We start from the raw sequence: 15541 nt of genomic DNA, 5'->3' as shown, positions 1-15541 counted from the left end.
TGGGGTGGGGTGGGGTGGGGGCGTAGCTGTTTCCTTTCACTAGAGTTCTAACTAAAATCCCTTATAAACTGCTTAATGCTTCAGTCCTGGTCCTGATCACACACACCCCTCCACCATGCCTTCTGTATAACAAACCAGATACCTGAAATGCAATCACACTTGCCTAATTTGGTCCTAAATGGTGGTCTAAGTGAAAAGTGAGGTGAAAATCAGACATACCTTTTCTACTCTGTCTCTTTCACATGTGGTGGCAAGCCTAAGATTGGATGCTCTAAATTTTCTAGTTTGCACCTAATTGCCAGAACACTTCCTTGCTCCTGGTCTGTTCCCTGGCTCACATCAAAGCACCTTTTCCCTCCAAGCATCCCACCTGGATTCAGCAGCTAGAAATAGTTCTTAGTTTGACCTTGTGCCCTGCCATTTACTTTTGGCCATCGTTGGCCTTATGCACTCTTCAAAGGTTATTAATAGCCAGACACTTGCAACGTGATGAAAATGGTATTAAGCTTCCAAAGGTACCAGGAATAACCCTTTATTGGTACATTGTACAGAATCCCAACGCCAGCACAAATAGGAATTTTCTTCCTCACAAACCCAATCTGTTGGCAATATTTGCTTGTAGAAAGTTACCGCTGAATTGCTTTGCAATAAGGTTGTGTTGGCAACTAGCCTTTGATTTCTCTAGAACAATGAAGTGTTTTGAAAGGATGAGCTAATCAATCAAAACAACAGTAGGAGAGACAGTAGGAAGTTACTGCTGTCAGGAATTTGTGTGTGGAGATAAGTTAACCTTGCTGGTGGTACACTGTGTATTGTTTTGTATGTCTACACGAATGCTCATGCTTATAAGTGTTTAAGCAGCGGACTACTCATTCAGCAAATAACTCTAACCAATGTAGTCCTGGGTGGTAGAGTTGCAGTACTTCTTTTTGGTGTCACAGGTATTATCAACAGGTTTCTGTTGCAGTCATTCTCTGTTTGGCAATTGCATTAGAAATGATAAACATAATAGCATTTGGAATGAAAATAAGCCTGGTTCTTGTACAACAAAACAGCTATAGCTGCATGTTTATTTCACAAAGAAGTAACCACTTAGAAACACTCTAAAAGTTAATATAGCTTAACTTACGGACTTCAGCTTTTAGCTGTGTGACCTATCCACACATTATCTCTGCCTCAGCTGGGTTTGTACTGTGTGCTTTCTGAAGTCACATTACACATATTTACTCTTTGAAAATCACTTTACACTGCTGGCCTATTTTTAAAGTTCACATTTTACAGAAGAGCAATGCTAAAAATAACCCCCCTTCCCCCACAACTTAACCAGATCAGTTCAGCATTTGACATTTTACATGAATTCATTTGCATCTCATTTGTACATGTTTCTGCTTAATAGGTGGAATGTAAGAAAGCACAACCTAAAGAAGTGATGTTTCCGCCAGGGACGAGAGGAAGGGCTCGTGGATTACCATATACCATGGATGCTTTTATGCTAGGGATGGGAATGTTGGGTAAGTGTGCAATAGATGAGCCATCGGCAAGAATGTGTCTATGTTTTCTGTACGTATTCCAAAGCTCAGAGCTGCCTAAACTGTTGTGTGCAATAGATGAGCAGTCAGCAACAGCCTGTTCCAAGATTTGGAGGTTCGAAAATTGCATGACTTGTGCAAGATACAGCGGTGTGGACGATGGGGGCTCAATTATCCTTTCTGTGCTAAAAGGCGACCACATGCACACTCTGGAATACCCAAATTTGCATTTAAATGGATGTTTTCAGTGGGCCCTTCCACACACATTCACAAAAGCAGAATTATGCTTAAAACTGTTCTCTTCCTCCGCCTCTTCCCCCCACCCCCAAAGAATTGAGTCACACATTCTTAAAGGTATCTTTGACAATTCAGCACAGATAATTAAAAATCTTCATGGCTTTAAATGGCACAGAAGATGGAGAAAGCCCAGCGAGAAACATAATAGCGTGGTTGTAGCAATAATTAGAAGTTCCAAGGAGAGAGGACGGTATTTGAGCCCGGACCATTGTGTCCAGAAAGTACTAATTAAATGGGATAAATGGTATTTAATGCTGAAATTCTATTTGCGTGGCAGGTCATCTCAGTTATAATTGGCTCTCATTTGTTTCTCCTTAGCTGTTCTTCCTATATTACCTGGCAACTGCTTGATTGTAAACATATATTAAAAACTGGGGGGAGATAGGTCTACCCCAGCGGAGATGCTGATTATCCACCCCACTACCTCCCATCCCTTAAATGTTCAATTGATTCTCATCACCTCTTTTTCCTTAATATCATTGAGGTAGTCCTTGGCCTCTCTTCTGTCTGAGCCCTGAGTATTCTAGCTAATCTTGGGCTTTTCCTTCCACAACCGCTGGGAAAGTCCTGGGCCTTGAGCACCTTATTCAAAAAATACAGTGGTACCTCGAGTTACAAACGCTTCAGGTTACAAACTCTTCTAACCTGGAAGAGTTACCTCGAGTTGAGAACTTTGCCCCAGGATGAGAACAGAAATTGTGTGCCGGCAGCAAGAGGCCCCATTAGCAAAAGCACGCCTCTAGTTAAGAATAGTTTCAGGTTAAGAACGGACCTCCGGAACAAATTAAGTTTGTAACTAGAGGTACCACTGTAACTAGATTAATATGAAACAATTTGAATAAAAGCATATTAGCTTTGATATAGGCATTTCATTTTTTCTTTGTCTTTTTGTGAGAGTGGAGAAAGGAGAAACTGGGGGGAAAGAAGGGAAGACAAAATGGTGCAGTTCTCAGGTCTCTCTGTTCCCATATGTAACCTCACAAACTGTCACAGGGACCGATCATGTGAAAGGCTTTGCAGTGCAGGGTGTGCAACCTCCAGTGCCCTCCAGGTGTTGTTGCACTCCACCATCCGAGATCATTGCCTGTGTTCTGCTAGAGATGATGAGAGCTGTAGTCTAGCAAGATGTGTAGAGCATATTATTGGTAACTATGTGTCCACCAGATGTTGTCGGACTACAACTCCCATCATCCCTGACAACTGGCCATCCTGAGTAGGGCTGACAGGAGGTGGAGTCCATCATGTGGAGGGCCACAGGTTGCCCATCCCTGCTTCTGGAAATAAATAAAAGGAAAGCCTGGCAGATGTATATAGCGAGAATGCAACAACACTATAAATAATATCTCACATGTAAATACTAAAATAATATAAATGATTTACTTTAGTTCTAAGTTAGCATGGTTCAGTGGTCAAAATCGCACCATTGTTTAGGGGAAATGTGATGTGATCAATTGATTTTAATTACCCCTTTTCTTGCTCATTTAAATCATTGATTACTATTGTTTTATTGCTGATTTAAATCACCTTAAACCAATCCACACTCCAAATATCTGGAAAGGGTATTCAAAGCCAGGCTTACCACTGTTAATCAGAAGAAAGGTTTAACCCTGAGGCATATTTATGACTGAGTACTATTTGGGTTAGCTCTTGGATTATTTTAGAAATTAAAATAGAGCTGCGTGTGGAAACTTCAGGCTGGCACCTCAGTTGAAAAGAAATGGCATGTATGGGTTTTGGCAGATCATCTCTTGCCGCACAGGTGCCTGTTAGTGCATGTAGAGTGCATGGATTCATTAAGAGATCCAAATTGGTTCTGTTCCACTGGTTTTTGCAGGGTGACTCCTAATGTGATCTTATTAGATTTTAAATCACCCTGACTTGCTCTGAATGAATGATTGATTCATGATGAAGGCCAGATGCTTAACTATCTGCTCCAGTTCTTCTCTGGCCCCCTCTACCCCTTTCCCAGCTCTTGGTTATTGAGGTGGCATCATTATGAAGCCGCCAAGTTGCAGCAGATAAGTCTGAGTCTGTCTTGTCCATTATGTGCATGTATCCCTAGTTGCCTCCAACAAGTCAGCTTCAAGGTTGACGGCTGTCAGCGGATTCTCAGCATGCAATCAAAATTTTCCATTCCTTACTCGTCAGTTGCACAGCAGTGAAATCCCACCCATGAACAGAAGAAGGGTGTAATTAACTCATCAAGCAAAATTAGCACAGGGAGACTGTGATGTGGCCTGATATTTAGCCAAAGACCTTTAGTCGCACAATTGCATTGCTGATTCTCGGAGAATGAAACCAAGTATTTTTATTTTATTTTTTATACCCTTGAAAGCATTGTCTCCAGGTTGGCAGCCAGCCTTCCTCCAAAGCTGGTGAGGACTGGAGTCCATACAGCTTGGCCCACCTGAGCTTGGATTAAAAAGCATAATCAGTTCCCAGGATTGCTCTTCAGGAACTAACATAGGTGACCCATTCTGACTGAATGCTTTTTCTAGGCAGCTACTTTAGGAGTCATTCCAGAAGCTAGAGTGTAGATACAAAACATTTAGTCAGAAGGTGCCTGTAGAAGAGAACATTTATATCAAAAGAATGGGTCTGGTACTCAGCAGCTCTGCTGGTGACCCACATGAGCTGTGGAGAGTTTTCATACAGGATATAAAGTCAGGGCTGCCTGAAATTATGCTCATTTGGGAGCTTCCCCCAACTGGGTCTTGGTAGACTAGCCATGGAGTCTTGTATCAGCGTTCAGTGTATAGGCGCCATGTCTAGGGGGCCCTGGGTGCCAGGGAACCCACAAAAAATCTGGGTGCTTAGCATCCACAACACGGGGCTCCAACGTAACTTCCAGTTACCGAAAGTCGTGTTGGAGCCCTGACACAGCCTCCCAGATGATGTTGGAGGCCCTGCCAGGCCTCTGAACAGGATGTAATCTCCGAGACCCCATGAGGCCTCAGAAGAGCCGCCACATCACTGACTCAATATGATGTCATGATGTCATGACATCGTGTTACATCACAGGTGCCATTGGGCACCCATAACCTGGGGCCCAAGTCAGCGCCCCTGCTTCAGTGTCAGCAGCTTGGATGAAGAAAGACGAAATAGCATGCCAGTTTGATTAGCCCCCCTCCCCCATGTCAGATGTGACTCATGGCTTGGTTGCAATCAAGCAATAGGTTAATTATCTGGAAGATTTGTCCCTGTGTCTGGTCTCTGTTGGCCCTCTGATTGTTACAGGAACCATGTGATATCACACTGATGTGAGTTACATTTGACTCTTAGAAGTTACATAGTGGGCCAAATTTGAGCTGGTGTCTGAAGGATCTGGGCTGAGGTTCAGAGAGGTCGCACTTAGATGCACATCGGTCCAGTTCTGATCTTACAGCCAACAGCTGTTCATAGTGGTCTGTTTTAGTACAAAGTGTATTTAGCATACAGTTCACAGGGATGTTGAAACCAAGCATGGCAGCCAGTTTGCAGGTGTGGATGTACTTTTGCACTGCTTTCAGTTGTTTAATCAGATGGGGAAATGCATGAATGCCTACTTTACTTCCTACTCTCTGGAGTCCTAGCACATCGAAATTTCCTCCACAATATGTTCAAGCAGTCTCTCCATTTCCATAGGGGACTGTAGTGGAACAAAATAAAAGTTATCTTTGGTTAATCCTTCATGAAGATAAGGCCTTAACTTGAGACATGGGTCTTATTTTTAAAAAAGTAATGGACCCACATCCCAGTCTCAAGGTGTCCTTTGAGCATGTGATTTTTTTATATGCCTCGCCTTACCAAGACAAAAACTTAGGGTTCCTTTCTTTTGTTACCGCCCCCCCCCCAGCAGTGGCAGGCATCTTAGCTGTGACCATCTGTTAAATACAATACCTAAAGCTTCTAACTCACCACCTCCTTTCCCTCCCAGGCTACAAAAAAGCTCAGCCAGTAAAATTTATATCTCTGGACCACTGAAATACTACCTGATGTGAACGTCTTAATTCCAGGAAGTCTCTGACTGACTTTTTAATATTACTGCGGGAGCCAGACCACAGCTTCGCAATAGTGCACACGTTCAATCTAGCTGGGCTGCATTCATGCATAAAAGAGACTTGTGCCCTTCAAAGAAAGTCATTCTTGTAGAGGAGATACTCCTTATGAGAGAAAGCAAAGGAAAGGGTGGCATTGGCACGAGTACACCAAAAGCTCGATGCCTTGAAGTCCCATTAGAAACCATCTCAGGCACCCAAGTCTTAGCTTTTAGTGTTATTTCCAGGTGACATTTTTTGCAGAACAGGAAATTGGGACCGCGGCTTGAGCTAAGACAAAGGAAGGGAAAGGCTGAGTAGAAGAGAAATCTCTCTCTCCCCCCCCCCCTTTTCTTGGTCTTACTTCAGGAGTATAGTTTAGGTGATTAAGATGGCAGGGAGGATAGGGTGCCTTAGGCACTTCAAGCATACTCTTGAGGTTCATTTAAAACACGTAAAGGGTACATCTAAAAATCTGAACATTGCAAACCCAGTTTCGCTTCAGCACCTGAGATTTAATTTTTTGGAAATGTCACAAGACAGCAGTTTTCTTTCCAAGTAGATGGGTGGAAGATATGAGGTTCTACTAGCCTGGGAACTCAGAACTGCAAATAAATCACCATTTCACTGTAACCCCAGGGCCAATTCAGCTGGCTATTTCTCCCAGGACAAAGGCTGCTCCTCAGCTGTTGCCTCCTGGTGGCATTGCACATTGAGCATTTTCTTTAGAGAGGTCCAGTAGACAACCCCTCCCATGGACCCTTGGATTCTGCAAGATTTAGCAGGAACAGGGCAACATAGGAAAGTGCCTTAATCAAGATGTGGCCTTGTGAATAGTGTATTAGGTACCATGATTCAAGAAAAAAGTGCTTTTACTAAGCAATTAAGGCTATGTCTTGTGCACATGTACTAGGGATTAATTCCCACTGAAATTAGTGGGACTTTCCACCAAGTAAACATGCATAGGGTCTGGCTGCAAGTTTTCCCACTCCGGGAAAAAAGCTTGCAGCAAATTGAAAGGTAAACTAACTCAGCTGTTAAGTTTGAAAGGGTCTGGACATGTCAGGCTTCCGATCCTTGATTTCAAAATCAATACAAGCAAATTATTCTTTCCTTGACAAAACGGAGCTGGTACTCTCGGCAGTGGAGCTGCATTCTTATCTGAATGAGAAGGCGGATAGAGGGGAAGAGTTGATTTTCCAGGAGCCAAATGTTGAACACTCACATTCACACTGGGGAACTCTGGCAGCCATCCACTTAGCAAAGCATTATCATGCATCCAGCTGCCCCATAGGGGTGGCATTTGAGATCCAGGAAGTCTTTCCAGATCTGCTTATTCTCCCCTTGCCCCAGCTGAGCAGGAGGCAGGGTGTCTGAGAGAGGGGCAGCAGAGTTGGGGTAGTTTTTGAGCCCTGCCACCTCTTTCTTGCCTGGTGTGCAGCAAGGACCAGACTCCTCTTATCCATTTGAGCTAGCTGGAATTATTCCTGGGGCCACACGTGGGCACACAATCACACAGCAAAAGGTCAGTGAGAATCAGGCAATGTGCAGACACAGCCAGTAGCACCTGTACAGGCTTTCTGGCTGCATCTGTGCAGTACTGATGCACACAACCCTTTTACAACCAGGCTTCTCATTATGGTTGGGCAATGGTGACTGTCATCTTGTAAAGCTTATAAAGATCCTCCTGCCTGTGGCGGAGAGTTCCTCTCATCTGGAAACGGATTCCTTATGCTTTGCACTCTCACATCAAGTCCAGCATTTTGGGGACATTTGCATCATGTTTAATGCTACACAATCCCCGATTTAGCGGCACTTCCCAGAATTTTCCCACTTTCGTCTCAGGACCACTTTTCAGCTCCTCTCTCAGACATTGTGTTGAGCTTTTGAGTGTGCCAGTGTGCCTCCCAGCAGGCTTACCTGCTGGCAGCAATGGGCTGGAAGCTTCCGTTTTAATTTCCCACTATGCTGTATGTTGGCTGGTTGTAGTGGGCAGTTTGAGAAGCTTCTTGCTGCCATTAACTTGGTGCTCGAGTCACTTTAGAGTGTAGCACTACAAATGGCAGAAATCTCCTATAAAAATTGACAGTAAACTTGTATTGAATCCCAAGACTTGGCATTTCAGGGGTGTCAGTGGTCCCCGAGTTCTAGGGAACAGTGCCAGTGTTGGCTGCATGCCCACACTAGCCTGAAAATCTGCAGTGTTTCCTATCAGGCATCTGAAGAGCAGGATTGCCCCAGTGTTTCTGTCTCCGGGCAAAGGAGAAAGCGTGGAGAAAGAAGTTGTGTTGTGAAAAGCATGTTTGATTGTTGATTTAGGTCTCTACTTTCATGGATAGGAAGTTCTCTCTTCAAGGGAGGTAATCGAGGCAAAGCCTTGATTTTTCAGTTTAGTGACAAGAGATAATTACTGCAAGATTGATCATTCGCCAGAAGTACTGAAGCAAATAAATTGCTCAGTACCCATTGCAAGGCAAGAATGGCGGCTAAATGGGAAATGGCGGATCGGCCTGCCTGCCCATAATTTGGCTTGATGAAGCATCCACATGGGCATGGTGTTAATGTGCTATTGATATTCAGCCAGCCAATTTCCCCCCGTGCGGATCAGGCTCTGACTCGTTAGAGCAGAGCTGGGCACTGCAGCGGCAAATGAAGAGGAAAATTGAAGTAATGTTGTATTATAAATTTATGATTTCATCTGCCTGACCTCGAGAAATGTTCTGTGATGGGATATATGGATGAGAACCACTATCCAGTCAGCTGTATATTTTGTCTTTGTTGTTGGAAGTGATGCAGTTTCAAGGAAGTATGAAGCAAGGGGCTGGTGGGAGGGAGGGGGGAGTGACACAGGTGTGCTTGTGGTGTTCGGTGATCCTGGTTGATTGGTTTTGAGCCTCTCTTTCTCTTTTGCTTTTAAATTGAAGGAAGTCTTGTAGTCCGTGTGTTCTGGCGCAAGATTTTTCTTACTCTGATCATCTTGCCACCTAAGGCTCATAACAGATAAAGTATACCTGTTCACCTTTTCATGTAGGAACTGAAGTTGAGGAGCCGATTGATAAAACACACAGCTGTGACCAGCACTCTAAGAAAGTGCAATGTGTGAGGACCAAACTAGGCATTTGGTTTTGTAATGTCCCTCCCATTTTATGTAGTTATTTATTTCATTAAATTTATACGCTGCTTGACTGTAAAAGCAAACCTTAGAGCAGTTTACAACGAGGTAAAGCAGTAAAATCAAGAAAAATATACTACAATAGGTTAAAACATACAAAAAGTTAAAATGCTGAAACAGGTGAAAATGCACATCAACTTTCTAAGTATCTGGGTAGGCTTGTCTAAGCAAGAATGTTTTTCATAGGCACTGAAAATAATACAGTAAAGGCACCTGCTTGATTTCAATAGGCAGCGAGTTCATTTTAAGCAAGAAAAAGCACTTTTAGAGAATTGATCAGAACCAGGGAATGTTGGTCCTCACCTATTGTTTCTAGATTCTTCCCAACACCACCTGTGGCTTTTTCCCTTTGCCGTGTCAATGAAAAACATGTGTTGACCCACAGGAGGAAAAGGCACTTGGGAATAGCAATTTGGACCAGGAAAGGGGTTAACACTTACCGTCTTGCCATTCCTTCAATTCAGATTGCCCCTCCAGAAGTTTTGTACTTCTAACATTACAGTAGAGTCGTACCTTGGAAGTCAAATGGCATCTGTTCAGGAAGTCTATTAAACTTCCAAAACGTTTGGAAACCAAAGCATGGCTTCTGATTGGCTGCAGGAAGCTCCTGCAGCCAATCGGAAGCTGCGGAAACCCCATCGGACATTCGGCTTCCAAAAATAGCTCACAAACAGGAACAGTCACTTCCAGGTTGGCAGTGTTCAGGAGCCAAAATGTTCAAGAACTAAGCTGTTTGAAATCCAAAGTACGACTGTATCTCCACGTAGGTTGGCCTCGAGGGTGATTCTTAGTATTGTTTCCTCATGTCGTTGTGTTGTCCCCCTTTCCCTAGTATTTGTGTGCATCACATATTCCTAACTGGCTCAGCATTTGTTGAAAACCCTGTAAAAGTGGATTGGAGGACTCAGGAGTCGTACTGAGCCATGACCTGCACACATTACTAACCCTTTGTAAGGCCAGTTTGACATCTGTATGCTGGAAAAGTCATTCTGCAAACATACTCAGAAATGATGAGGAAAATGTACCTTAAAAATGTCTCTTCATGCCAACCTTCACACAAGATCCAGCTTTGGAGAGTTGAATGGAAGAGAAGCAATACCTTATTCTCCAATATTTCACTTCTGAAAATATGCCCAAGCCATCTTCTCACCATCGTATTACAGCACTACTCTGACTGCTCTTATTTGCTTTACAATTATTTGCCTGCACTGTTTTAAAAGCTCAAAGGCTATTTGTTAGCAAAAAGTTTGTCAATGGTAGAGCATCTGTTTTGCATGCAGAAGGTCTCAGGTTCAATCCTCAGCATCTCCATGTGTGGCCAGGGGATAACCCTGCCTCGTACCCTGGAAAGATGCTGCCAGTCAGTGTAGACAATACTGAGCTAGATGGACCAGTGGCCTGACTTCAGTATAAGGCAGCTTCCCATGGTTTTTTTTTTTGGGGGGGGGGTTAGAATATAATTATCCTACAGTTATTTATCAAGGCATGCACAATGACAGGCTGTGTCCTCTGTAGCACCTTAATGTTCATTTGTCTGCATCTACATGCATGTGCTTTAGAGACAAGATGTAGCTTCATAATTCTGAGAACTTGGGGTGGAAGCTGAACCCTACAAATTAACTCTAAGAACACACATTAATTACATTTGACACAGTATTCCCGAAAGGCAAAAAGAGGGACATTTGCCAGAGACAGGTCCAAACAAACAAAACCAGAAAATAAGCCAGGTAAACAATAACAGTTGGAGCATATGCTGTAGATATGGATTCCATATTTGCACAATATATTTTCATAGGGATCACCCACAGGAGCAGTTTGGTGCTTGGAAAATTAAATATGTGAATCTGCCCATGAACTGTTCTTGGAACAGTGCTTGTATGTCCCACCCCTTTACTTGTTGTTGTTTAGTTGTTTAGTCATGTCCGACTCTTTGTGACCCCATGGACCAGAGCATGCCAGGCACTGCTGTCTTCCACTGGCTCCTGCAGTTTGGTCAAACCCATGTAGAAGCTTCGAGAACACTGTCCAACCATCTCGTCCTCTGTCATCCCCTTCTCCTTGTGCCCTCAATCTTTCCCAACATCAGGGTCTTTTCCAGGGAGTCTTCTCCTCTCACGAGGTGGCCAATGTATTGGAGCCTCAGCTTCAGGATCTGTCCTTCCAGTGAGAACTCAGGGCTGATTTACTTAAGAATGATAGGTTTGATCTTCTTGCAGTCCATGGGACTCTCAAGAGTCTCCTCCAGCACCATAATTCAAAAGCATCAATTCAGTCTTCTTTATGGTCCAGCTCTCACTTCCATACATCACTCCTGGGAAAACCATAGGGAGTGACTATGTTGTTATGTGGTCCAGCCATTAATTTTTAGAACCGAGCGGCTTCAATTCAGTGTGACAAACTCATTACTCCATTGACCCTGAAGTGAGCCCTCATTAAGGAGTAAAATACTATCTGGTTTCAAAACAGCACTTTACTATGAGATTTTTTGGTCCTGGTGGATGCTGGTGCCTTGGTCAGAACTGCGTTTTATCAATATTGTTATTCAAAGAGACGGTTTGCAAAACTTACCTCTGAACGATCCAGTAAATTTCTGGCAGGATTTGCATTGTGAAATGCATGTTAAGGAGACAAACAGGGTGTTCGCGTGCATTTAAAGCTAGAGTGCCTTGTTTGGCCATTGCTATTTTGCTTTGCGTGCGCAGATCCATCCCGTCATAATTAGTAATCAAAATTCATCCAAGCGTTTAATGTTCCACCTCTAAATGATGATTAATAGCAAACAATATGGACGTCTAAATCTCATCTGAAATGGAGGGGACATGCTATGTTGGCAAAATAATTGAGCATGTTGCATTGCAGTGCAGCAGCTCTGTAAAAATGAGCACAATTGAAGGGATGAAACCTCAGCAAAAGAACAAAATTTACATTTGGTAACAGGGCACTCCACGAGCTTGATCTCAGTTAAAACCAATGGAGAGATTTGCCCAGATAAAACGCAGAAAGCACTTTCGCAATAAACCCCTGCTCTCAAGAACAGAGGTTGGCTACTTTCATCTTTAAAAAGTGTGTGTGTTATCCCAGGACAGAAGTTCCCACACTGTCTGCCAGAGCATGACAGAAATACTAGTGTGCCACAAGGAATTAAAGTTCTTGTGAGGCCAAAATATCCAACCACCAAAGTGCTGCTGCTGCCCAACTCATTGCTCCGGCCTTGGTTCTTCCAAATTGCCTGTGCTGGGGCAAACCATTCTATACCAGACATCAGGGTGGCAGGCTCCTGTGGGCTCTGCTGCCATTGCACACCTACCAAGCTCTCTGGTCAGAGTATCGGAAAGCTCTCTAGTAAGGCCAGCTTCCATCAGAAGGATAGTTTTGAGTGTGTGGTCATATAATCACGATTTTTGTTTAGTCGTTTAGTCGTGTCCGACTCTTCGTGACCCCAAGGACTAGAGCACGCCAGGCATCTGCCATCAGAGCAGAAAAGTGAGGTCCAGGACAGCTTCTAAAGAAAGATGTGTGGGTAGGAGGAAGAGGGGGATCTTAACCCTTCCCGTGCCTGTCAGTTCTCCCCATCAAAAATCTGAGGCTGTTTCCCCATAGGTAAAGGGACCCCTGACCATCAGGTCCAGTCGTGGCAGACTCTGGGGTTGCGACGCTCATCTCACTTTATTGGCCGAGGGAGCCGGCATGCAGCTTCCAGGTCATGTGGCCAGCATGACTAAGCCGCTTCTGGCGAACCAGAGCAGCACACGGAAACGCCGTTTACCTTCCCACCGGAGCGTGCTTTCAAACTGCTAGCTTGGCAGAACCAGGGACCGAGCAATGGGAGCTCACCGCATCACGGGGATTCGAACCGCCAACCTTCTGATTGGCAAGTCCTAGGCCCTGTGGTTTAACCCACAGCGTCACCATACCAGGCTCTAAAAGAAAACTGCTCAAGAGAGGGGAACCATGATACATATATGGGAACCTTGCAGATTCTCTCTGTTAAATGTCCCCAGGCCCTGCATTATTAGCACCATGAGGGGTATATGGGAGCCTTGTATTTCTCTTGTAATGGTTTAATTTCACTCTTAGAGAGAGAGAGTGTGCTACAGAGATACACTTTACAATATTGCAGGTGGTCCCTTTGTTGCATTTCAGTTTCTGGTCAAATTGAAATCTCTTGGTCTTCCCAGCTCCTTGATCTTGCTGCCTCTGACTCTTGGCTGCGTTAACAGTTGTCCTTCACACTCTCGGGATGAAGCATTACTAGTACCTTAATCTCCAACTGTCAATAGTTCTGAAGCAAAGTACATTTGTTGTAAGCTCTCCAAATGTCAGAGCAAACCTGTGTTATGTGCTTAGCCTAAGCGTTTGGCATTTACTCTTCCCAGCTGAGAAAAGTAGGCACAGTCCTTGGACTTGAGCTACTCGAGTGCATTTTAATTATGAGTAGCAGGCCTCAGACATGGAGATAGGCGGGGGGGGGGAGGGAGGGGTGACCAAGAAAATGATGCCAGTCTCCAGGTGTTTCATTTTTCAGGGGTGCAACTCAGGATGTAGAGGAAACATTTGCTGCAGGTAAAGGGGCAAAGCATCAGCCTCACTCTGCCACCTGCAAGATGGGCAATATAATATAGAACAGGCCTACTTTACAGATTGTTGTAAGGATATTATGTGTGAAGCACTTTGAGTACGCTGACGTCATATATAAATGCTGAGCATTAGTTTGGTATTAATTCTGTACAGGAACAGTAATCTTGTAATGTTTTGTACAAAGTCAGTTTTCTCTCCTTCATTGGAAGTTTTTAAGCAGAGGTTGGATGGCCATCGGTCATGGATTCCTACATTGCAGGGGGTTGGACTAGATGGTCCTTAGGGGTCCCTTCCAACTCTACAATTCTATGATCCTATTATTCTTCACTTGTCTTTGGTGTAATTTGATTGTATCCAGCGCTAGAGTAGCCCCATTGAAAATAATGGGCATGACTAACTTGGGCCCATTAATTTCAGTTGTTATCCTCTGAGTAAAACTTGGTTAGATATAACCTGTTGGTATTTGTGCAACTTAAGATCCAACATTTAAATCTTCTTCTTCTTCTCTCTCTCTCTCAAACACTTCTACATTCAAGGTTATCCGAATTTTGTCGCGACCTATGGCCGAGGATACCCTGGATTTGCCCCCAGTTACAGTTATCAGTTCCCAGGTACGTGAAATTTTAATATGTATAATTTAATCGAGCAAAAGAAAAGAAAAAATTCCAAACACATCCTATTAGGGAACTTACTCATGAGCAAAGCATACATAGGATTGCACTGCAAGTCCATAATTCAACTGAGACAACAACAACCACCAAGTCTCTAAATGGAGGACCTTTTGGTAATGCTCAAGGTGTTATTTTCTTTCAGGTTTACCGAAATAAATGGGGGGTGAGGAACCTGGTTTCATTTTGGGTTTTAATTGGTACTGGTTATTTGTAAACAGAATTCCTTTGAAACAGCACACAATTAGGTATTTTACTTTCCTTTTTGTAAGGCACGTCTTTCTCCCCGCCTGCCCCCCAAAGTTGAGTTTGTTTGTAGTGCTATGCAAAAGAGTCTCTCTCTCTCTCTCTCTCTCTCTCTCTCTCTCTCTCTCTCTCTCTTTTTCTCTCTCTCTCTTTCTCTGGCACTCTGCACAGAGATGAGGCTTCACCTAATACCTTCCCTCTTGTTTGTTTCTCTTCTCTTCCCCTCTCCTTCCGTTTTGTGCAGCTGTCAGATCTGCTGCTTTTAGCAATCTCTGTTCAGTCCATGTTTAATACCGCCAGTCGTCACTTTGAGAACTCCTGAGGTTTTGAAATGGTAGGCTGGCTGGCTTTTAAACATCCCCTCCTGCCGATAATGAGCAGCCCCTCGCATTTCATCTCTGCCACTATCAACAGGCAGTCACTGAAACCAAACGCCCTGGATTTTGTTTTTATGCCAGCAACGCTACAAGCTTAAACTGGAGATTCCAGAAAGTGGATGGTGTCTGCCCCCCCCCAACCCCCGGCATCTTAGCCACCTCAGGATAAGTAGGGTTGGGGAGCCAATTTCGGACCGGTGAGCTTGCTGCTTGCTAATAGCAAAGGCCCACCTGGAGACCACAGCAAGGAAACTGTTGCACTGCATGTTAAATTCATTAATGCGTGTCGCAAAGTGTGAGGTTATGCCACCTTGCCCTGCATTCTGTAATTGCGTACAAGGGAAATGATGGGGAAACAGCCTTTCTAAGGTTAATTAAGAAAACCAGGTTTAAGGCAGCTTCATTTTTTAAAAAAATCAATAGAAACCAAAAGAAAACAAGGTCTTATGGTAGAAATATTTTAGACCTCAAGGAAGCAAGTACAGCCTTAAAAACTAGCTAGGACAATCTATACTGCCAGGTTTATTTGGTTAACCATTCCTGAATTCTAGAGAGTTGGGAAAGCTTCCCACCAACTTTTATTCTTATAAAACAAGGCCTCTTAAGAGTATTTTAGATTTTCCCCACTGACAGAGGCCTGCCACATTCACTGTTGCAA

General features: G+C 43.8%; 1 protein-coding gene across 44 annotated transcripts in view; it reads left to right on the top strand.

Moving 5' to 3' along the window:
- MSI2 (musashi RNA binding protein 2) overlaps positions 1 to 15541 on the top strand; it is a 410358-nt gene that overhangs the window by 319956 nt on the left and 74861 nt on the right. For all 44 annotated transcript variants that reach the window (XR_014214082.1, XR_014214083.1, XR_014214084.1 and 41 more), the window contains 2 exons: positions 1397 to 1511; positions 14129 to 14203. Coding sequence is in view for 41 of the 44 variants with exons in the window: in XM_082201257.1 (XP_082057383.1) it covers positions 1397 to 1511; positions 14129 to 14203 (190 nt within the window). In the remaining 3 variants the exon portion in view is untranslated. The remainder of the gene's footprint in view (positions 1 to 1396; positions 1512 to 14128; positions 14204 to 15541) is intronic.

Source organism: Podarcis vaucheri (genome assembly GCF_965113315.1).
Source record: "Podarcis vaucheri genome assembly, chromosome: 15".
In the NCBI taxonomy this organism is placed as follows: Eukaryota; Metazoa; Chordata; class Lepidosauria; order Squamata; family Lacertidae; genus Podarcis; species Podarcis vaucheri.
Note: the sequence above shows the minus strand (reverse complement) of the source record. Positions and strands in the feature narration are given on the sequence as shown.